This window comes from Drosophila mauritiana, chromosome 3R, assembly GCF_004382145.1.
Source record: "Drosophila mauritiana strain mau12 chromosome 3R, ASM438214v1, whole genome shotgun sequence".
Lineage (NCBI taxonomy): Eukaryota > Metazoa > Arthropoda > Insecta > Diptera > Drosophilidae > Drosophila > Drosophila mauritiana.
Window position 1 is genome coordinate 22,629,299 of NC_046670.1, and position 15,928 is coordinate 22,645,226.

Below are 15,928 nucleotides of genomic sequence, written 5' to 3' on the forward strand. Positions count from 1 at the left end.
ATGAACGACTTCAGAATCGAACATGCAGAGCTTTCTTGGTCGGGACTGGCACTCAAGCTAACCGAAGAGCTGATCCCCAAGTTCGACCGTCTTTCTGACCGTCTTGATAATATGGAGCAACAAATTACAGTACTAGCAATGGCTTCGAAGGACAATAAGGACGAGGCAAAGTAGAAGGAGACCATAATAATGTCCCACCAGAAACACACACAGAAAATGTCTGCTTAACTCTGTAATGAAATATTTCAAAATTAAAACGATGTATGCATATTAAACATAAATTGATTTAAGTTCTGAGAATTCTTTGAATAAAAAAAGCAAGACAATTGGTCATTGTAAAATTGAAAAATAATTAAAACAAAGAGCAGCCTTGAATAAAGCAACCTTTACTTGGGTCCTCAAGAGCGTCGTCAATTCGACGGACTATATTCCAGTACTTGATGTCGGCAACGCGCTTTGGGCTCACATGCTTGAAAAATTCGGCGAACTTCATTTTTTTAAGTCCGGCTTGGTATAAATTTAACGAAGTCGTTGTAATAAGCCTGACCGCAAGCTTTTCTGGACTTGTCAGTCGTTTAATTGGATTAAATTTAATTACACTGCCACTTAACCCAGGCGAATGCCGCTCGGCGCCCATCTTGGATATGCAAATTAAGCCGCGTTTAACGCTTATTACTTAATATAAACTTTGGCAGCGGCTCGACCATGACCTGACCCCATCAGCCGGCTAATGAATTTTCCCGAAAGTTGCCAGCCCGAATCTGTTCTACGTTTAATGGCCACAATAATGGACACGCCCTACCATCGGTTAATAAAGGCGAGCCGGGGCAAATAATTATGAAAGACTGCCAGGTTGCAGTTTCGCCAGGGCAAGCTTTTAGAAATATATCATCTCGTTTGTGGGGTGGAGCAATGAGTCACGTCGTGATTGGACCAGTAATTAAAGGGCGGGGGACAAGGCGATGACACTTACACGGAATTTTCCCCCATCGGGCAGCACGACAATGCATCAGCATTAATAATGAACTGCATGCAGAGGTGTTCGGTCCAATAATGTCCATGGCATGTCAACCGTCAGTCCGCATGTTAATTTCGAGAAACCTCCTTCCTTTCTTTTTTCCCGATTTTCCGAATGACACTCAGGGCTACTCAGTAGCTGTCTGCCATAAACAGGAAGCTCCAGCAGGGCGGGAAATGCGGGAAATGTGGAAAATGCGCGACAGCGGAAGAGATTGACAACTTTCTGTGATGCCCTTTCAATGGGTATGGCGCAAAAAATGTAAAACTATTGATATCAGTTTGCAACTGGATATAATAAAATAAAAAAGCAGTTACTGATGTGCAGATTTGAACTAGAAACTATACTTTAAATGCTTTTGTAGCTCGAAACATCATTCAACTTTTTATTGCTAACATAAATACTCTCAAAACTGATAGTGCATATGAAATAATACACTTCCGAGCGAACTATGCCTTTGAAGAGGGAATTTTAGCTCGATGTTCGACCTTAGCCCGTGTCCTTCCATTGCTTTTTATAATTTTTATTGGTTTTTTTTCCAGCGCGCCTCATTGCGCTTCATTAATCAAAAGTAATTTTCCGCCTTTCACAGCAGTCAGCCCCCAAACGCCCCCTGATTTCACCTGGTAAATGCTTCCTAGTGAAGATGGCTAACGTCAGCGGCGATGGCGGAAGAAACCGGAAAGGAAATGGCTGGAAAAAAACAAAATGATGGCAGCCATTTTGCATTAAGCCTGGACATTTGCTGTACGTGTGTGTGTGTGGGTGAGAGGGTGTGTGCGTGTGTGGGTGAGTGGGGCTAATTAACTGTTTTACATTAAGTGGCCATAAAGGCAGCCGAACGATGGGCATTTTAGCCTATTTTAATGCGCTTCCAGCGGCTGGCGGGCGTGATCGGCTCGGACAATGAGGAACCGTTGGCCATTAGCGGCCATCTCTATACTATTCGGTCCATCCGCTCTGGCGTTTAAATGATTTACGAGTGCTTTAAAGGCGGGGCCATAAAAACAGAAGCCAACTCCAGCTGGCCGCTCACTTCTCGGACTTTGGTGTTTTCCTTTGTGCTTAATTTAATTAAATACTTGCTCGGACTTTTGCTCTTTTCCCCCACTCGCCCTCTCTCGGTCGAGAATGGTTAATGTGGTCAGCATAAATTGTGGCCAGCTCATTTGGCTTTAAATCATTTGCGGCCAGCTATATCGCCATGGCCCGAACATAAACCATATGAACTGAACATGAACTGGCAATTGGTTCGACTACTAATGAGAGAAAAGACCGCTCTTTATAGCTTTCTCCAGCAGGTGTGGTTATGGGTCATATCGCAATAAAGGTGTTTCTACACTGAGAAAACTATTTCTATTCGTTTCGGTTTTAAATACCTTATCGTATAGTTTCCCAATTTTCATACTATGTTTCAATTTAATTTGTTTTAATGTATTATTTTCTATGAAATTTAATTCTCTTTGTTTCAACACAAGGCATGTGCTATTTCCCAGTGGAATGCAATCCAATTTCCATGCTGAGCTAAATCAAAAATCTGTGCACAATTACAAGTTTGGCTTTGTGGCCAGTAGAAGTTCAGGTTTTGGAAATAAGTTTGCTTCTCCAATTTCGAAAATGCTCGACGGCCCGCCCACAAATCACACGCCAATGACGACTAATTAGAGAGCAGAAAGCGAAGGGCGAAGGCAGAGCTCTTCAGAGTAGAGTAACAATGACTTTTCAGAAAACTCCAACTATTTCCAAGCTGTGCAAAGGACTGCCCTCGTTTCAGGGATACCTCCCCCCTCCCAATGGCCACGCCCCCAGTGCCATATCCCTTTCCAACGCCCCCTGGCCCGACTTTGCTTTGTTATAAGTTATAAACCCACAAGTGGCGGCAAACTTTTGCTTTACGGTGTCGCCATCTTTTTTCCCGATGAAAAAAGGAGGCGGGGCGGGCAACTTAAAAGAAGATTAAACCGCAGCTGCCGGGGGATTCCCCTTCTACAATTTTTATGGCAAGGGTAGCGACAACTTTGCCTGGACAGCGGCACTTGAAATGCGAACGTTTGGCGATTTTCCGGCGACACTTGTCGAAAGTTTCGCGTAATTATAGCAATGTGCGGGCATCCAGGGAGTGTGCTCAAGTTGGGCGTTTCGGCCTGGTTTCCCGCCGAGGGACCCACTTTAGTTTATGCCTAAAATCTGATGCTGGGATACAGGCCATAATATGCGGGTCCTTCACGCAGGATGATAGGTGTTGTCCCGAAAAAGGGGCAGGAGAAACCGCACACAAATTAAGAAAGGGCTACTGATAAGCAAAGGATCAAAGGATTGCCCTATTTTACATGTTTTGCTATTACCAAATAGGTTGCTTTAAAAGTGGCTTGAAAAATTTCGAGTAAATAATTTAATATATTTTAAATAGTAAATTTAACTTAGGCAATGCTTAAAAATCTCTTTAGTGACCAATTTAGCTTAGCTTACAACTCAAATAGTTGCCAACACTCCGTCTTAATTTGCTCATTTCAAGCATTCGTCGACAATTTTCTGAAGCCCATTGAAACTTCGTCTCGCTTTCAGAAAAATGTAATTTCACCAAACCAAAAATAGGAGCAAAACTCTCGTCTGTTGGTGCCTGAAAATGAAATTCTTGCGAATGGGAAATAAAAGCGTAATTTTGTTTCAACTTGAAGTCCTCGCAATGCCATGGCGACAACATTAATTCGCTTTTAATATAATGAAGCCGCTTAAATGTCAAGACAATGAGACCAGAATCTGCAATCTGAACGCTTGCGGAGGCAGTGGGCAAACCATCAATCAAAATTTCGACGAGGGCCGTATGAAAAACTATAATAAAATCATTAGCCTGGTAATCCCACAACGTTCCGGAATCAAAATAAAATCATCAGCCCGGAATGATGATGAATGGCTGGCTTGGTCGGCTGGTTGGCTGGTCGGCCGGTAGGCCCAAGTGGCCACCAGTGGCAGAGGCGTCCTTCGGCATCCATGACAAAACTGGGCATCTTTCTGCACTCCAATCTCTTTTTAATAAACACAGCACAACACAACGCTGGAAAACAAAACACACAGCAACAAAGTGATTGTGTTTTGTATGCTCCAGCGGCCAACACTCAACGGCAAGTCGGAAAACAGCAGTAAAAGCTATGCGATGGCTCAGCGGCATCATTATCGGGGAAAACGTCCTGCATCGTTGAGGTCCCAGTTCAGATCGGACTTTGTAGAAATTGTTTTTATTCAATACTCTTCAATAGTGCTTATTTGGGATATCTATAAAATAGTTGTCACTCTATATCTACCAGCTGGAATAGAAGAAAATGCATTGTATTTTAAACGATTTTTAACTCTATATGTACTTTAGTTTACAAAGATAATGCTTAGGAATATAAAGATAAAGATACAAGTGCACATAATTACTAGTATAACATTCCATTTACTGGTTAGTAAAGATTGTTTGGAAAAGCTTATGCAATTAATTGTATACACATTTATTTACTATGTCATAAAGCACAAAACATTAAGCTTACGTAAACAGTACTAATCCTATCAGATTTTCTTATATAAGCCAAAGGGTATTAACGTTTTCGGTCTGCCCGTATATGCATCATCCATTTTTGGGCAAGAAAAATGAAAATGTTTAACGGAAAAAATAAAATACTCACGTTCCTCCTAGGCGAACGTGATTCAATTTGTTTTGTTGGCTAGAAAACTAAAATAGCAAAAGCAAGCCACCAGAAAGGAGGGAAAATATAACTAAGGCCAGCATGGCCAAGCAAAGTAGAGGAAAGCAGCGAGGAAAGCACCGCAAAGTAAGGCGAAAACAGGAAAAATTATAGGACAAGCAAAAACGGTGGGCGGAAAATGTGGGTCGGGGGCATCCGTTTGGTCACTCGGTGTTCTGCGCTCGGCGAAAACACCGAAAACGATGGGAAATGGAAAAATGTTAAAAGGCAGCTGGATGAGTCTTAAAGCCAGGATTCGGGCGATTCTGTTTTTGTCTTGGCCGCAGGCGGGGGTTCTCAAGAAGGCACTGTTCTATGAATGCGAATTGCTGCACTGCAGTCCCTGCTGTTTTGCCCCAAAAAGTAGGCTACAAAAACAAGCGTGGGCAAAAGAGGCTGGAACGTGTAGTTTGGCGCAAATAGTTAATCTAATTAATATATGAATATATTAGTTATTTTAAACTATAATTTAATATATTATAACAAAAACGAAACATCATTAATCAACGAAATGGTTTTATTGCCCAGTCTCTACAGCTTAGATTTAAGTTACTAGTTCCTTGCTCGTCAACGAATATTTCGGCATCATATAACTCTTGTAGCTGCCCTCGCCCTCCGGAATAAAGTTAAATACATTGCGGCCGAAAAAGGCAACCACCCACGCATCAAGGGAGACATATTGTACTACATTGTAACATGACCGGACTATTGTGCCGACTGGCCCACATGTCGAAGGTCATTTTAAATTAGTTTTACTCCTGCTTCGTTGTGTTTACTTTTTTTTGCCGCATACTTCGATTCGAGTGTGTGTATATTCCTGCGCTTGTCCCTTACCGGGTTCGTTTGGTAGATCTTTAACAACGTCTGCCTCGGGACTTGCTCCTCCACATTGTCAGCTCTGTGGGCTAAAATAGTCATACGCCCCGTGGTCCCGACGCTGCCGTTATGACAATTACGTTAGACATTTGCGTCACGTAAGTGAGCAGCGACAGCGAGGAAATCCCAGACTCATGCCGACTGGGCCAATACAGAATCGCTGGCTCATCCTGTGCATATCCCTCCTGTCCTCGTCATTGTGTATGTATGCCATTCGTTGTAGATAGGTACGAGTGTATGCAGAGCCACGTGTAACAGCATTCGACATAATCAACAACTTCATTCGGCGAAAATGGCTGCCAATACTCCCGGGTGATCCGTTGGCTGATGGGTGGCACCTCCAATTGTTGACAACTTGTGCTTGTCCCCCCACCGTGAGTGCGTAAGTCAGGAAAAATGATAATAAAATAATATTGCCAGGCGGTGCGTGCCATTTTTTTGGCACCTGTCAGTTGATTGCTTGTATATATGGTACAAGAAAATTTATGGAGTAAATACCCATCTAAATATTTCGTATATTTAAATTATATTTGCTGCATTTTTATTTTATTTTAAATACTTTTTAATCACTTTCCCATCTGCAAAATCGCACTTCCCCCGTGGCCTTTGTGGTTCTTCATTATCTGCTGGCCAGTGTATCCCTGCAAATCCTTCATAAATTCAAAGCAAATTCACTTTGTATAGAGTAAGCGTCCGCTCACTACAGGTGACACCGCTCTGCGCCCTGTCAAAATCAGGATCAGAAGCATGGGACAGGAGCGGCAGGACAACGTCTGCAATGTTTCTTTATTGGAATTGTCGTAAAAGTCGATAACAGAGCCTGGAGGCTGGGCGCACAGTGGCAGCGGGCGGTTGGCTGACTGGGTTGCTATTCGGGTCACAAGCAATTTAATGTCAATTTTGGTATTAAACGTGCTGGCTGCCAATTCACCTGCCGTTTCCGCCTGCCAGCCTCCCCCTCCCAGTTTCCCATATCTCGCATATCTCCTCCTTTCTGTCTGACTGTCATTCGCAAGCTGGACTTGGCCTGCTTTTGCTGTTTGCAAAGGCTGCCACACGCACTCAAATCCACAGCAACATCATGTGTGGCAACGCCTCGACTGGGATGTACCCTGTACTCACTGTTTTGTTTGATGATATTATAGTAGGAAAAGATGGGCATAATTCAGTTGGCTATTGTTTTAAGTAATAATAATATTGTTTAATTTATCCTCCATAATTCTAGCATACGCCTCATTTAAATCGCATAGGGTGTTGCGGCAACAGCCGAGTTAAGCGCATCTGCTAGGGAGTTCCTTCAATAACTTTGGCAAACGAATGTTGGCAGACCACTGGCATTCGATTAGATCTAATTAATTTCGCAGCACAACGCCACGATTTGCGAATTGGTTTGTCGTCCATTCGCATGTGCTCGCTAATAGTGTTCGGATTTGTTTGTTCGCCATTAATTGGTTGACCAGAACAAAAATATTTCGCAATATTTGCCAAAAGCAATGGACACTGTCAGCAATTATAATACTTAATTAAATAACAATTTGGTCGATTGAATTTTTCGACCAGCAAATCCATTATTTTGTTACATTTCGAAAATGGAGAACGAATTTCAAATGTGTATATTCAGTAAACTAATCATTTGTAGTTTCGTTGAGTTGGAATAATTAAATAGTGAATAGAGAATGTGTAATATATTATACGAAATATGATGTGTGTTGTGTTTCTAAATTATTTAGATATTTTTATTCTTAGTAGACTGAATAATCGCGAAAACATAAACGCCGAACATTTCGTTTCTGGCAGATGTCTTCTTCTGTCTATTCTGTCATCGCCATTGCATATCCTGTCACGCACACTTGTTAGCATGTTAACAAAATGGCGGACACACTCGCTTACACACACGTTCGCACACACACACACACACATACAAAGTGCAATCTGCTGCCAACCGCAATGTGAACTTTTAAGTTTCCCCTCGCTTTTGCTTTTGCTTTAAGTAACGGAAAAAGCGAAAAGAAATCTTGCCCGCTGCGCTGGGAACTCGAACAGTCGGCATCTGGCGATGGCGTTTCAAGTTGAAAATTTGCAAACAAGCCGAGAGACGCGCAGAAATTAAATGAAATTAAGTTGTGGTCGACGAAAGCATATTATATAAAATACAAAATGGAATAAATTAATAGGATTTGCTTTATGCAGTTGCTTGAATTCCCTTTTTTGGTAATATTTAAAAAAAAAAAACAGAAAAACATAAATTTTATATATTCAGCTTTGTCAAATCAGCACATAATTATAACGTTTTTCCCAAGTTTTAAACAAATTGCAGTTCATTAATTAATATAAATTGCAATTTACATGGTCGCAGTTGCTTGCTTTCACACATTAACTCGTTTTTTTTTTGCCCCGTAATAACTTTTTCTACATTGCGATGCAGCATCAATTTTCATGTTCCCTGCAGCGAGCGGCAACCTTTGCGCGAAAGGGAAGGGAAGAAAATCGCACAACTTTTTCCAGGGCAGCGAATAAAAAAGTGAAATTTAAGCCACACACGCAGAGCAGAAGACAGACGACAGTTTTGCGCCAAGGCCAAAGGACTCGGGATTCGAGTGTGTGCCACATGCACTCCTCCCCCACACACACACAAACAAACACAGAGTCACACACAGTGTTAAGTCAGCTGCCGCCATTTTGTAGCCATTTTATCATGGCAAACAAAAGCGGCTTACAGCCTCCCGTTGTCCTTCTGTTGTCTCCTGTTCTAAGTTTTTGCTTTTTTCCGATTTATTTTCGACTTGAAGTTGATGAATTTTATTCATGTTCAACGACCGTCTGAAAAGTTGTTTGGGTAAAACTCGCATGCAATGGAATTCGTCACTTGATTAGCTGAGTTTCTCGCACGGCAATTAGGCAAATTGTCTGTCTCCATTTTAAACTCCCACATGCTTATCGACTTTGCCTTTGATTAGGCGCCCCCTGAAAGGTGAAAACGTAGGGCTCTCAGGCGTAATTACATTAACAATTCCGAAAACATGCCCCCGAAAAACCCCGACTCGTCGGCCAATGTCACTCACAGCTGGGCATTCAATGTGGCACGAAACGTATCCATTATTCAGGACGTGGTGCAAACAACTCGACCGACAAGCCAGCAACGTCCTGCTGCGTGTAAGACGCACTGGCTACAGCGGTGCATTCTGCTCCACCTCATCATCCTCCTCCTGGTGCCTGCAGCACCCACTGCAGCACCACCCACATTCCATGGCATACGCACAGCATATTTGGCTTGTGAACTTGCCTACTAACCTTGTGTGCATGTGCCATGCAATTGGCCCCAGGATAACCTGGCAATAATAACAACAACGACAGCATCGTCAACAGCAGCAACAAGAACTGCAAGGATGTGCAAACATGGCGAGGTCCTTTCGGCTGCAATGGATTCGCTGGGCTGGTGGCCAGTGGAGTTGGCCTGTAATTAAAGTTCCCCCGCTTGCCACTCTCGATAACCAAATGGCGACACAGGTACAGTCGCTGCAAGAGCAGTACATCGCAGATCCTTATTGGCTTAAAGTGGAGCCCCTATAGTCTTGAGTTGTAATTACTTTGTTGTATTAAGTAAACTCAAGACCATGTGGGCTGCTTCTGTACAATTTTAAACCCATATCTGTTCAAAAAGCTGTGTTGCCATGAAAACCGCGAGCTGGGCTTTCATAAAAGAACCATTTTAGACGACAATTTCACATCTCATTCGAACGTGAAACTCAATTGCATTTCCAGTTTCATTTGACAAAGGACACAAGCCCAAGAGGCAGTCAAAAAAGGAAAAAAAGGAATAAAACGACAAAAATGAAACCGAGAGGGAAAGTTATCGTTGGATGCGCATCGCTAACAAGGTACAGTGGCGTCGCCGTGACCAATGACAGCCATGTTTCCTGCATCAGGAGTTGCACAAAGTTGTCGCTCAGTTGCACTCCACCCCCGCATTCCACTCCATATGCACATCCTCATCCACATCCCTTCGAGCCACACACAATTCTGGCCACGTTTCCTCGTTCTATTTCTTTTGCCCAACTGCCGAGGCTCATTGGCTTTTCGAAAATACACGCAGCGAAATGCAACACAAGTTTAAAGTCTTGCGAGTATACAAAATAAACGGACACTATTCATGTTTCACAGTGCACGACTTTGAGCGGTTTGTGTGGGTTTTTGTTTGGTGGCCGCCTGCGGCTGGCAAAACGACAAAATGTATGCTATGTTCCGGCTGAATTGCAGATTTTCATCCTTTGGCACCCTGCGCCCCCAAGCACACACACTCGCACACTCCGAGTCGCTTATTCCGTGCGCCTTTATGTGCAAAAGGGGGGATCCACACCCACCCGAACCCACTCCACCCACCTCGTTGATTTCACTTTGCTGGGGAAAATGGGGAGCTGCGCGGCGCCAAGGAACAGTGTTTTGCCATTTGGTTTTGGTCGCATACTGCTAATGGAAAGCAGCATGGATACCACCTGGCCCATTGGATCTGGGATTATCCGAGTCGTTTTGCGACATACTTTCGGGATCATATCTAAATTGAAAAAGTTATCGGTGCCTTGTGTCAAATGTGTCGCCGTCGCCATCGCCATCGCTGTCGCCTTTTATTTACATTTTATTTTCATGGCAAACGTGAGCCGTGCAGCACGTTAATCGATTCAAATCGATGCGACTGCCGAAATCCGCTCACAATATGCCGACATTTCGCTGACAGCCGCCTGTCCGGCAGGCAATAAACAAAAATAATGTCGTCCTGCTTGCGAGGGCGCTACATAAATTATAACATTAAGGACACCCCGAGAGGCATAAAACTCTTATTTATTCGCCGGAAATCGCTGCGTCGCACTTTCCCCACACCGATAATTCCCAGCCATAAATTAGGCAAACAAAAGTTGTAGCCTGTTAAATACATATATATATAACATAGAGAGGCTCGATAAGCTGACTTTGGGATCAAATTAAAACCTGTCCTTGCACAGACTGGCGATTATCCTGGCCGAAAAGCAACCAAAAACCGCCCATTGATGGCTGTTCGATCTCGAACTTCGATCCGGACGTAGCTCATTACGTATTGATGCCCTCTCATGTGAAATAATTGCCGTAGTTGTCCATTAGCATTTAATAATTCATGGCTGCGTGCCCATGTGTGTGTGTGTGTGTGCTTGTGAGCCGGCAAAAGTCAAAACTGTGTGTTGGCATTGCGGCTATTAAGTTCGGGCAATCAGGCTCAATGTGTAAACACGATTGGCTTCACGGTTCTGGCTTGTATGATGTACGGGTATGCCTATCAGCGCTGATAATGATAATTCAGTTAAACTAATCGAATGCCATTGATTGATAATCGTAGTCGGTTGATTTGTAATGTGCAGAAGTCACAGTATCTTGCTGTTTTTGAACTAAAAAGTAAAAACAGCTCATATTTCATGTTTTCAAATTCCATTTTATTTCTATTAATAAACTTTAATTTAAAATATTCTATATAATTCTGTTTTTTCTAGCGTAAACAGCTTTATTCAAATTTTCACACATACCATTTATAGTTAGCTAATATTTTGTTTCAAAAAAGCATTAAAGCAAATACTTTTCATGCCTAAAATAAAATACATATTACAGGAACCAAAAATTGCCAATACACATTAAAATTGTTTGTTGCTGTGTAAACTCGTAAATAAGTTAAAATGATTGAAAGCTTGTTTATACACTAAATAAATGAGAAGAATAGTAAAATCACTACGAATAAGAAGATTTAATGCAGGTTTAATGCTTTTAAACTGATCACAGCAAATTGTTTTGAATACCCAAGAAAGAAAAACGGAGCAACGTATGTAGGTGATAAAATTTCAAGTACTCTAAAAATCTTAATTTTCTTTATAAATTTTGTCTAAATATTTTAGATTTTTTCCATTTATATATTTACAGTGGGGTTTTGTTCAAATATTTTGCTATAAAGTAATCCAACTTGGTGCTAAAAACTTTACTTTCAAGATAATAACTGTTTTTATTAATTCCTTGATAACAAAAAATATACTATACCTAATCACAATAATTGTTAGGTCTATAAACAGTTTTAGTTTAGCTATTATCCCTATTTTTTTCGATTTCACAAAATGTTTCTTTTGGTACCAAAACTTCAACGAAATGTCTTAACTTTTTACAATTGATTTCATGGACGTGAAAGGAAAGTTGGACTTCTGGCTCTGAATCCTGGCTCGTTCCTTCTCTGAGTTCTTCTGGGCTTCTGTGTGTATATGTGTGTTCGTGTATTGTGTGTGTGTGTGAGAGAGTGTACGTGTGGGTGGAAGGATATGCGTTGATGTCTGTGTGCGTGTGCGTGGGTGCGACGTTAGTTGATGTCAAAACGTTGCGCCTAGAAAAGTTTTACGTTGTTATTAGTTTATGGGTGTGAGTGTGTGTTTGTGTCTATCTGTATATGTGTGCGTGTGTTTAGTGTTGTTACATTTAAATTAAATTTTAAACTAGGCAACAAATTGAATTTGTTGAGTATTTTCAATTTCCCCATGCTCATGTCGTTCTTGTCTTTTCTATTTTCTTTTTGGCATTCTTCTATTCTTACTGCTACACATAAGTTTCATATTCTTCGCATTTCTCACATAAAACTTGCACTCAATAGTTCAGTTTTAGGGCCTTGGTCCAACAAGGAATTAATATTAGGAGATGCTTTGTGGATGCTCGCGGTCAGCCGGCCAAAATTAGCAGGATATGCAGTTAAGATGGTCTTTGGCCTAAACACATTCGGTGCCAGGTTGGAAGAGGGGGTTGTTGGCCTAAATGGGGTTAAAAGAGAATATTTAGTTAGTAAAGTTTAAATATTGCGTGTTTTTATAATAATTTATATAATAAAAACAGGGAAAAAAAATTCAATAAATAATATAAAATAAATCTTATTCTCTTACAGAAAAATCTATAAAAAATTGAGCAATATAAATCTATCTGCAATTGTTGTTGATAGTACTTAAAAAACAAAGATAATCTCCGCTTATAGAAAATAAATCAAAATAATCCTATTAGTTAGATTAAAAAAATTCTTTTTATAAACTTTTTGCCACATGATAATCACTTCTAAATGGCAATAAAAAAGAGATTTACCCCGAACACTTTAATTATAAACCTTAATGAAAACAACCGACCGCTAAGCTTGTGGCTTGTGAATTTGCAGCCACCAAAATTGCTTGCTTATATGCAAATTTTGATGTTATTTATTGGTTGCCAGGCGCGCGGAAAATCTCTCTTAATGCCATTTTGTTTAATTTTGCGTAATTATTGTTATGCATTGTTGTCGGTTTCCGCTCGGATTTGTCTTATTTTTTATTTATTTATTAATTAACCGCTTTAATTAAAATTGGCAGCGAAGCAGCTGCAAAAATGCGTCAAGGTGGAAAAAACGCTAATTTAATTGAAACATTTTAGTAAAATGTGCTGCCAAAGTGAGTCGCTTTATATTTTAGTTGGGCAGCTGTCGGGCTGTGGGACATTTTGACGCTCCACTGACGCCATTTAATTGGCCTTTTAGTTAATTGGCCAATTGATATGCATATTTTGATTGCATTTGCAGCTCTGCAATTAGCGAGACCCACGGGCAGTAAATTCAAAGAGCACGCATTTCAAAGCGGGCGCTGCCACGCTCAAATCGATGGTAAATTAAATTAAATTAAAGGCCAATAAAATGATAATTAAATTGCACGAGACAATAATTATGTAAAACAATACGGCAATAATGTTCTAATATGGATTTTGTGACCACAACTTACCGTTTTTATTAATATCTAAATTGGGACTGCGGTTTCGTTTCACTCGCGGCATTTCAGATTAAAGTAATTGAAAAAATGAATTCGGTTAAAATTGGATAACTTGGCTACGACATTCACAACAATTTGGGGACTTATGCCTAAACTTATTTGCATCAACTTAACACTAGATACAACTATGATACGACCACTTAAGCCACCTATGTACAACATTAACTTAGCAACTAGCTGCCTAGAACACTTCCTAGAATCTGACATAGCTAAAATCGTTAGGATTCGTGGCCATCGGTGGGGCCGACCCGCTTACCTCCTCATCCGGGGCAGTGGCGAACATGTGTGGCGTCACATTCTTCTCCAGACTGAAGTGGTCCTCCGTGGTCTTGTGGTAGACGGGATTCTCGAAGTTCATCGAGTTCACGGCGCGCGTGCAGCGTCGGTATACGACAAAGATGACCTGTTATGTTTTAAAATGATTAAATATTAGTATACACCATTATAATTTGATTGCAATTATTTAAACTTACGCTTGCTACCAAAGCTGTGCCCGCTAAACTGGCTATCACATTCAAGGCTATGCCGACGTAATCATTTTCTGATTTGGCATCAGATTTGTGGACCTGGTTAGTTGTGTCTGTGCGGTTGCTTTCAGTTTTTGTTCCAACTATAAGCAAAGAAAATGTAATCGAAAGTCAAATAATTAGAAAATGCGAGCTAAAAACATATAGAACCAGACAAAAACAAGCATGTACGTATTAGATTATTTCAAAGATTTTACGTTGTCTAACAGACTGAATACATGTGCAGAAAGTGAAACCATTACCACCAATTAATGATGAAAATTTGAACTTCCGCGAACATTTCACAATTTCCAATATCAAAGGCAAAATATTAATAAAATATGCCTCCCGCAGCTCTTCAGCTTTTACCCATAATTTGATAATTCCTATGGCCAAATATAATTAAAATGTTGTCTTTTTGTGAGTTTGCGGGGCAATAGGAAAAGCAGGAGAGCTTTGTCGACGACGACTACATCCCGTGGCGAATGTTTCCGCTTTCGGGGTTTCCCTGGTTTTGCTGTCAGCTGCTGTACGCTTTTACTCGGCGCCTTTTGCCTTTTGCTATTCGCTGTTGTCCTGGCAGGAAGTTGTAGGATTTTTCCGCTGCCATCATAATTCGTTTTCACATTTTTCCGTTTAGAATTTGTTCAACAGCAGAAAAAAGCGCACAAAGTTAAGCGCAAGAGTCGCGCGCGTTCGTCTGGCAAAGGATATGCGTCGCTTTTTAAGAGGGTCCCCAAGTTCTTCCCATCCTCACCACCACCCACCAGCCGCATAAATCCCACTGCTCCTCCAAGGATACCCACTTCTGCTGTTGATATTAATTTCTGCTCTACGAGTGTCCGTCCACAAGGAGGACTTTTTGATTCGCTCGAGAGCGTGTGGCAACGAATTATCATTAAAAGTTGATAGCGGGGCAACAGCTGTGCGGCATCGATTCGTGGCGAATTTCGGCGTAGGCGCGTTAAGAAGCTGCAAATTTATTTTTGTGGCATTAACAGACAGTCAAATGGCAGGGTAAACATCTGAAAAGTTGCACGTTGCTCTGGCATATTAATTGCACGATTTTCTTTCGGTTTAAGTGTGTGGTTGTTTATCTCTTCCGAGGCGAAGACGCCATGAAATTCCCAACAGCTGTTGCTTTATAATTTTTTTTAAACTTTTTCAGACTTCTTTTTTTGCATTTCCTTGAGGAGGAATTGTGCTTTGTTATAACTAAAATATCAATTAATTCAAATGAAATAAATAATATTCCGAATTTACTCAGCTCAAATAGTACTCTTATTTGAATTTATATTTTGAAAAGATATACATGTATGGAACTCGTATTCCCCAATGGTTTGACCTATTTCAAAGAGATTAATTTATTTCTCTACCGCAAAAGTGCTTCACAAAATTTCCATTTTCTCTACGCCATATACCATCCACTTCTCTAACGACTGGTTTAATGCTTGCCTATAAATGTCACATATGATTGCGTACTTCTAATCTATACAAAATGCAATTTCCGTGCTTCCAACACACATACACACACGTACGCACACCGACCTGAAAACATGCAGATGTATAAGAGTGAGTTATGCCTCATCGCCCATTTGTATAATCCCACACATGTGCTCTCATATTTATTTCGAAACTCCAACTCAGGATAACGCATAGCAGGTGCTCGGAAGTCCCGGAACACCCGGAACCCCTAGATCCCGCGACACCGGAAGTGCTATAAAAAGTACGACAAAATGGCTGCCGTGCCACCGTTTTCACTCCCAAATGAAATAAAAACGCATAAAATATGTTCCGTCACCTGTTTTGGGTATCCGAGAGGGGTTGTAAACAGATTAGATAGACCAAATAAAAAAAAGTTTCAAAGTTTTGAACGGAAACACAAAAAAAAAAAAGCAGCCGGAAAAGTCAAAAATGTTGCGGCAAATAAACAAAATGGCGGCTTTCCTGTTAGTATTCGACCCCAAT

The 15,928-nt window shown here is 41.0% G+C and overlaps 1 protein-coding gene across 10 annotated transcripts in view; it reads right to left on the bottom strand.

Moving 5' to 3' along the window:
- Positions 1 to 11,751: 11,751 nt before the first annotated feature.
- Positions 11,752 to 15,928, bottom strand: part of LOC117145138 (low-density lipoprotein receptor) — a 31,917-nt gene continuing 27,740 nt past the window's right edge. For 8 of the 10 annotated variants that reach the window (XM_033310660.1, XM_033310662.1, XM_033310659.1 and 5 more), the window contains 3 exons: positions 13,928 to 14,064; positions 13,711 to 13,857; positions 11,752 to 12,422 (listed from right to left, as the gene is read on the bottom strand). In XM_033310660.1, coding sequence (XP_033166551.1) covers positions 12,381 to 12,422; positions 13,711 to 13,857; positions 13,928 to 14,064 — 326 coding nt within the window. In that variant the 3' untranslated portion in view covers positions 11,752 to 12,380. Of the gene's footprint in view, positions 12,423 to 13,192; positions 13,858 to 13,927; positions 14,065 to 15,928 lie in introns of those variants that run through there. The other 2 variants (XR_004459697.1, XM_033310667.1) reach the window with 2 other exon arrangements.